This window comes from Penaeus chinensis, chromosome 1 (genome assembly GCF_019202785.1).
Source record: "Penaeus chinensis breed Huanghai No. 1 chromosome 1, ASM1920278v2, whole genome shotgun sequence".
Lineage (NCBI taxonomy): Eukaryota > Metazoa > Arthropoda > Malacostraca > Decapoda > Penaeidae > Penaeus > Penaeus chinensis.
The window spans coordinates 15141301-15148800 of record NC_061819.1 but is presented as its reverse complement, the minus strand read 5'-3'; the positions used below and the strand labels follow the sequence as shown (position 1 = coordinate 15148800).

General features: G+C 36.8%; 1 protein-coding gene across 3 annotated transcripts in view; it reads left to right on the top strand.

The window, feature by feature from the left end:
• Positions 1 to 7500, top strand: part of LOC125046858 (TBC1 domain family member 22B-like) — a 27773-nt gene that overhangs the window by 38 nt on the left and 20235 nt on the right. For all 3 annotated transcript variants that reach the window (XM_047645013.1, XM_047644961.1, XM_047644879.1), the window contains exon 1: positions 1 to 131. This exon is cut by the window's left edge. In XM_047645013.1, the coding sequence (XP_047500969.1) occupies positions 64 to 131 (68 nt within the window). In that variant the 5' untranslated portion in view covers positions 1 to 63. The remainder of the gene's footprint in view (positions 132 to 7500) is intronic.

The window sequence follows — 7500 nt, the reverse complement described above, 5'->3', positions numbered from 1 at the left end:
ACTCGGATGTAATTCACTCTCCAAATACCATTGGTTGTGCTTCCATTGCTTCCCCCGCGTAAGATGCAATCAGTTGATTCTCACAATGGCAAGAACTTCTGGAGGAAAAACAGTAAATCGGTACCAGGAAGGTGAGACATTGATGGAGGAACGTGAATTGAAGGAAAGAAAGTCTTATACCGAGATGAAAGAGTTTTATCGTATGTGGCTCTAATTCCTTATCTTCGTCTGTTTCTCTTCCTCTCTCGTATTTATGTTAGTTGTAACGGTGTTAAAGACTGTGAAAAGTATCGGCAGGTATCGTAGGTGGAAACAAAGCAAATAAACAGGGCCTTAGACACCGAGAAGAGATGCACCTGTTTTATGACTTGATTTGGTTTCCTTGTTTCGTAAATAATTTGTCATGTCTTAATCACTCATTGGGTGTACAATATGCGAACAACAGTCGAATGTTCTCACAATTTAAGCACTCTTAGCTACTCGTTAATTTTTGCTGATTTGATTTATTTTGATAAAAAGAAAAATATATGTTTTCATTTTCCATTTCCTGTTGTGTTTTTTATTGGTGTGAAGTGAATGTTTTATACATTTTGTCCTGTATATGGGCTAAAAGGCAATTATTTCGTATTGTAGTGTACATTGTATACCTGTAAATGACCTAGAAAATATAAACAAAGTATAACTGGCTAAAAGCACATCCACAACAACAAACCAATTATTTTGTGGTTTGGTTCCCTTCTGAATCATTTTCAACCCAATGGGTCAAGATGGCAAGAAGTTCGGACTCCCTCTGAATAATTTTTATGGCATATATTCTTGCCATACTCGCTGTAATAGAAGTTCATTCATTGCATTTACACATAGAGGGCTCTACAAGTGCATAGTCACCTAGGAGTTCGTTATTAGTCCTACCTATCTCACCTGTTTACTCTTTTCCTGGCATGGTATGTATTCGTGCCATAAGTGCTGATTGGGTCAATATCATATATATAATTATACATCATATATATAATTATATATATATATATAATTATATATTGTATATATAAGTATATGTTATATATATAATTCCATGTTATATATATAATTATAAATTATATATATATTCATATATTATATATATAATTATATATCATTTAAATGATTAAATATTATATATATGATTATATGTGATATGATTATATAATATTTATTATATATATGAAAAATATATATGCTATATATATATATAAATATATTTATATATATATGTGTATATATATGTGTATGTATATATATTTATATATATATATATATATATATATATATATATATATATATATATATATATATTTATGAAAGGACATTATATTTAGAAATAGCTGAAATAGAACCTGAAAAAGAAATAGGTGTAATTTTGGAGAGTGGGATTGCATCAAGTGATATTATGTTATGTTATGTGTTCTAGCAAAGACTAGCAAGCTATCACATATATTATGGCAAGCTAGAGTATAAACTGGTTCCTTGTTGATCATGAATTATCAGGGATGAGTGACAAGCCTTCCTTTTCCTGTCTAGCCATATAATTTTTTTTTTTTTTTTTTTTTTTTGAGTTACTACAGTGTGTTGATAATCCTAAACTTTTAAGATTCTTACTGTCCACATAGCAGATGTCAATACTAGCAGTATTCTTGAATAAATACAAAAAAGAGTATGATAATGACTTTTATCCACACCAAACGTAGACACATACAGGGTACTGTGCGGAGATAGCCACTCAGGTGAACAATTAAAAGCACGGAGAGTGTGAATTTTTATTAACCCATTATTGCTGGATGAAGAAAATAAATATAAATTCTGCACTCTGGAGAGTAATTGCAACAAGACGACTTTGAGCGCGGGAGTTCACTACATCAAGGCAAACACCCTGCTCAAAGCGCTTAGGCACGCAGCTATGGTGTACAGCTTATTATGATGCCGCTAGGCGTGGCTCAGCAGAATCGGGTTAAAGTAATGAAAAAAGAGACTTACAGTGACTTTTGGAAAATTGAGCCTCTTCAATAATCACAAAAATTCAACTTTAAAAGCTTAGAGGAGGCACTGGTTCTTGCCATCCAGCATAGGGGCACAGTGCTTTGTGGTACATTAAGAGAAATCTTAACCTGTTGGATCCGGATGCTTCTGAGCCATCATGTGGCCCAAAATATGAGCATTAGGCTTATTGTGGCTTGTAGTCCGGGCAGAAACGAACACTCTTGTGTAGTGACAAGACTCCATGCCTCTCCTTTGCAATGTTATTTTCTCTTTTACTACATAAGTGGATTTAGCTTTCATACCATTTTCCATTATCTATGTCATTTAAATTGCTTTTTCAAGATAGTAATAGACTGTTTTCCTTGCACAGACTCCATATCAGTGCATTGATAATAACAATAACACTCCATCCTTTTGCCAAGATGCTCACGATGGCAAGACTACATCTCCCCGGGCCACAACCAAATTTTCCCATGATGGCATGTTCACGTCACCCACCCCTTGGGCCAATTTTTTTCATGATTTAATAGTCACGTCTTCCAGATCATAGGGGTTAAGCTTAAAAGGCAAGCAAGCCCCCAATCCTTTGCGCATTTTTATGGTGGGACTCAGGAGAAAGGGACGGAGGCCCAATGTAGGAGATCACCCTTACCTTGGTCCTCAGCCTCACCTCAACTAATATTGCATGGTCTTTTCTTCTCCTCCTTTCCTTTTCCCTCTCCTCTTCATCTCCTTCTTTGGTTAACTCTTTTTTTACCCTTATTACCATAGTACTTTATCATAATGCTATATGAGCTTTGATGTCTGGCATATTTTTTTTTTTTTTTTTACCATTAACCATTCCGAAAATCTGCAAACACTGCTGTATTGAACAAAAAAAACTTCCTTACCTGGTGGCTTCATCCTCAATCCCTACCATATCACTATGTTTAGAATACCCCGCTAATGACCTTAGATGTTGTTGCAGCAGAAATTTTTCAATAAATAAAATTACATGAACACATTTGCTATGATAAAAAATTGTGAGTGAAAGATGGAAAGTTTCCGAAAATCATGTTCCTGTTATGGTAGTTTTTGGGTTGTGTTTACAGAGCCTTATTAGCCTAATAAAAAAATACATTGTCATATTTTGATGATTATATACATTTAGTTTTCTGCACTATAGTTATTACCCTATAGTGCTTTTGTCATTCTGCAATAGAAACAGAGTTTAATCCGGGTGCCCCACTGCCTGCACATGCCCAAAATCTGGGCATTAGGCTTCCTTGTTTGGTGACTCTTCCAGAAGTGTGGCTTGTAGTCCTGGTGCACATGAACACTTTTCCAATGTCTATATGTCATTTGGTATAATGTAACAAGATGGTAATAAATGATTTTCATTGATATTCAAAGCTTTAGTAAAAAATACGTTTTTCCCACCTGTTCAAGGAAAGGTGAAATCAGGTAAGGTCACAAGGTCTACTAATTGACTCCTTTGTGGCTAAGCACTATCAGAGCCATCTATGTGCAGAGACATTTCACAAAAAAAATTAAAATGTGCTCAGCATTTTTCCCCGGCAGCATTGGGTTGCTAAATCAAACTAAAAGTGAGCATGGCATGTACACATATATGCCATCCCCATTGTCTTGGGGAGCGAGGGAAACCATAACAGAAATTTTAATAATAGTATCTGTAGCATGCGTAGTCCTACTATAGAGAGGAAAATCTGGGAAGTTATTCACTCTAGTAACCTGAATAGTATAAGGTTTTCACAGTAGTTTATAGTTTCTGAAAAATGACTAAATATATGCACCGCTCATTCTGTGGATGTTCCTGATAGCTACTTAAAAAAAAAAAAAAAAAAAACATTTGTATTTGCATATAAGTTGAAATTAGCATAGGCTAGGTATGTCTTTTGATTCTAGAATTAAAAACTGCATAGCCTTTTCCTAGTATTTTATATTCATTATTTTTATTTTAAGAAAGTCACCAACAGGCTTTTTAAGTGTACTTGGTCTTACATAAAACTTCTCTTTCCTTTTGATGAAAAAATCAGCTTTGCCATATTTTGATCTGTCATCCAATTACGTTTGAACTACTTTTTAAATAATTACAATATTTTTTACTTGAAATCACATCTTTGGGCGAACGTATAGAAAAATAGGTATTCTGATGTCATCCTGATCCCAAACATATTTAGAGCTATTATGTTTTTATGACTTAAGCTCTTTATATTCTTTATATTAATTATGCTCTTTATATAGTAAAATGGGCAGTTGTTTTACAAGTTTTGTTTCTGAACTTATATTTGAATATACATAAGCCATGGTTTCACAATATTGTTTTCTGTTCTTTGTTTAAAAGGTATTGTTCAGTTTATATTAGCTTATTAGATTCTTATTTTATAGTTAACAATCATTAGACTATGTATGGCTACATAGCAAAGAATGTGCAGCTAGTGTTACTATAATGAGGAAGCTTCTGGAAGAATTTGTGAAATGCGTGTGAGCTTAGTGTATTTTTCATTGTCAGTTATATAAGTGCAGAAGATATTTTGTCAACTGGAGGGAAAGAGGAAATTTAAAAAGTAAAATTCAGAAATGTTAAAATTGTGTATTCATTATGTTTGCTTGTATACATACCTGGTATACATGTACACATGCCCATGCACACGCACATGCACACGCACACGCACACGCACACGCACAGTGGATTCTCAACAACAGACCACATCCACACATTAACCCATGTAAGAGAAAAAATAAACAAACATAGGAAACCCTTGTGCATGGCATTTATCAATTGCAAAAAGGCATTAGATTCTCCAAATACCAGCAATATTAGAAGCCATTCGAAGACAAGGAGTAGAGGAAGTCTTGTAAAATATTAGAGTATATATGCAAAGATGGGAAAGCAACCATCAAGCTCCACATGCTATCCAATAAAATTCTAATTCAAAAAGACAGGGCAACATCATCTCACAAAAACTGTTTACAACTTGCCTTGAGGAAGAAGCTAGAATGGAACGGAAAGGGTATCAAAATAGGAGAAGAACACCTAAACAATCGAAGATTTGCAGACGATATTGTTCTCTTCAGTGAATCAGTAAAAGTGCTGCAGTAATTAATAGCCAATCTGAATAGAGAAAGTCTGAAAATTGGACATAGGATAAACAAGAAGAAGACTAAGGTCATGTTCAGTAGAGTTCAGTTGGAACAGATACATGTACAAGGCGAAATGCTAGAGTTTAGGGGACAAGTATATGTATGTAGGTCAACTCATATGGACAAACATACCAAGTGAAGAGGAAATAAAGCAACGCATAGATTTAGGCTGGAGTGCCTTCGGTAGACACAGTAGCATCATACTAAGAGGTTCCTTGCCATTATGTTTAAAAAGAAGTCTTTAACCAAATTGTCCCCCCTGTTATTATTTATGGATCATGGACTCTCTCTCTCTTCCTTTCTCTCTCTTTCTCTTTCTCTCTCTTTCTCTTTCTCTCTCTTTCTCTTTCTCTCTCTTTCTCTTTCTCTTTCTCTCTCTTATCTTTTCTCTTTCTCTTTCTCTCTTTCTTCTCTTTCTCTCTTTCCTCTTTCTCTCTTTCTCTCATCTTTCTCTTTTCTCTCTTTCTCTTCTTTCTCTTTCCTCTTCTCTTCTCTTTCTCTTTCTCTTTCTCTTTCTCTTTCTCCTTTCTCTTTCCTCTCTTTCTCTCTCTTCTCTCTCTCTCTCTTTCCTCTCTCCTTTCTCTCTTTCTCTCTCCTCTTTCCTCCTTCTCTTTCTCTTTCTCTCTCTCTTCTCTCTTTCTCTTTCTCTTTCTCTCTCCCTCTTTCTCTCCTCTCTACTCTCTCCTCTCTCACTCTCTCTCTCTCTCTCCCTCTCTCTCCTCTCTTCTCTCTCTCTGCTCTTTCTCTCTTCTCTTCTCTCTCTCTCTCTCTCTCTCTCTCTCTCTCTCCTCTCTCTCTCTCTCTCTCTCTCTCTCTCTCTCTCTCTCTCTCTCTCTTTTTCTCTCTCTCTTTCTCTCTCTCTCTCTCTCTCTCTCTCTCTCTCTCTCTCTCTCTCTCTCTCTCTCTCTCTCTCTCTCTCTCTCTCTCTCTCTCTCATGTACTAAGAATTCCCTGTGGATTCAGGAGGTGAGATATTCGCTAAAGCACTGTCACCTTTAGAGAAGCTGTTTTGCAGATTCTGCTGATGTGTCTGTTAAATCTTAGACCACTGTCTATGTCCAGACCGAGGACTGAGATAAAGTCCTCGAGTGGAAGGGCAATGTTGTTCATTAAGATTTTGTCTTTCATGTTGTCTGATGCAGCTGGAGAGCAGGATATAACCATTGCCTGAGTCTTGTTGGGGGCAAATCTTGCCATTATGATCCCCATTCGTAGATTGATTGCAGCTTTGAATTCATATTCTTTGCTAAAGCATCGTGATCCTCATGCTGGTATAAAACAAAAAGTGTACAGTCATTGGCATATGCTTTGATTTCTGGATGTTCCTTAAGCATATCATCAATGTAGATATTCCAGAGAATTAGGGCAAGTACAGATCCTTGTGGTACTGATGCCTCTGCTGGGATGACTGGCCGCCAATGTAAAATGTTCTTCTGGTGAGGTGATTGTCAAATAACCGTAAGAGGTTACTGCTTATGCCTCTTGCTTGTAGTTTAGCGAGGAGCCCTCTGTACCACACTTGGTCGAAGGCACCGGAAATGTCGAGGGAGATCACCAGAGTATCTTGACACATATAGAGCATCCTGCCAGTTTTTACTCAGCAGTAGAAGGTCAGCAGTCGATCTAGAGGATTGAAAGCCAAACTGTCTGATGGAAATAAGATAGTGGTTTTCGAGGTGTTTCATGAGCTGTTTAGCAATGATCTTTTCAAATACCTTTCTGATGCATAACAGAAGGGAGACGGGCCGGTAGTTGTCTGGATTTGTTTTTGGTTGTTTTTATGAAGAGGAATCACTCTTGCTTCCTTCCAGATATTGAGCCAGCAGCTTTCTTTAATACACACCTGGAAAATATATGTCAAAGGCTGGGATAACTCGGCTGCACACCTGTGTAGAGTTTACTGGCTGATATCGTCTGATCCTGGTGCTTTCTTTGTGTTTAAATTCTGAAGGGTCTCTTGTTCTGGTTGGACAGATTTGGAGACCAGTGAGTTGTTCATATTTAGTGTATCTCTGTAGGTGTCCTGTTAGCCTCTGGCACTGTCATTTTACAGAAGGTTAGTTTTTTCCCGATTACTCGAAGCAGTTGTTCCATTGGGCTTGGTTAGTGGAGGTATTGTGGATTCCCTGGTTTCCCCCTTGGTGTTCCTTGACGAGCAACCACCACACCTTGCTGCCTGCTCCCAGATTTGACAGTTTCCTCTTCATGTCCTCTTGCCATCTGTTGCGGGCCCATTTGCACAGCTGTCATTTCTTTGCAAGCATTTTTGTACAGATTTTTCTTGTGTCTTCTGGGATTGGCTTTGTACCTTTGCCACAATCTGTATTTCTTTTTGGATGCTTG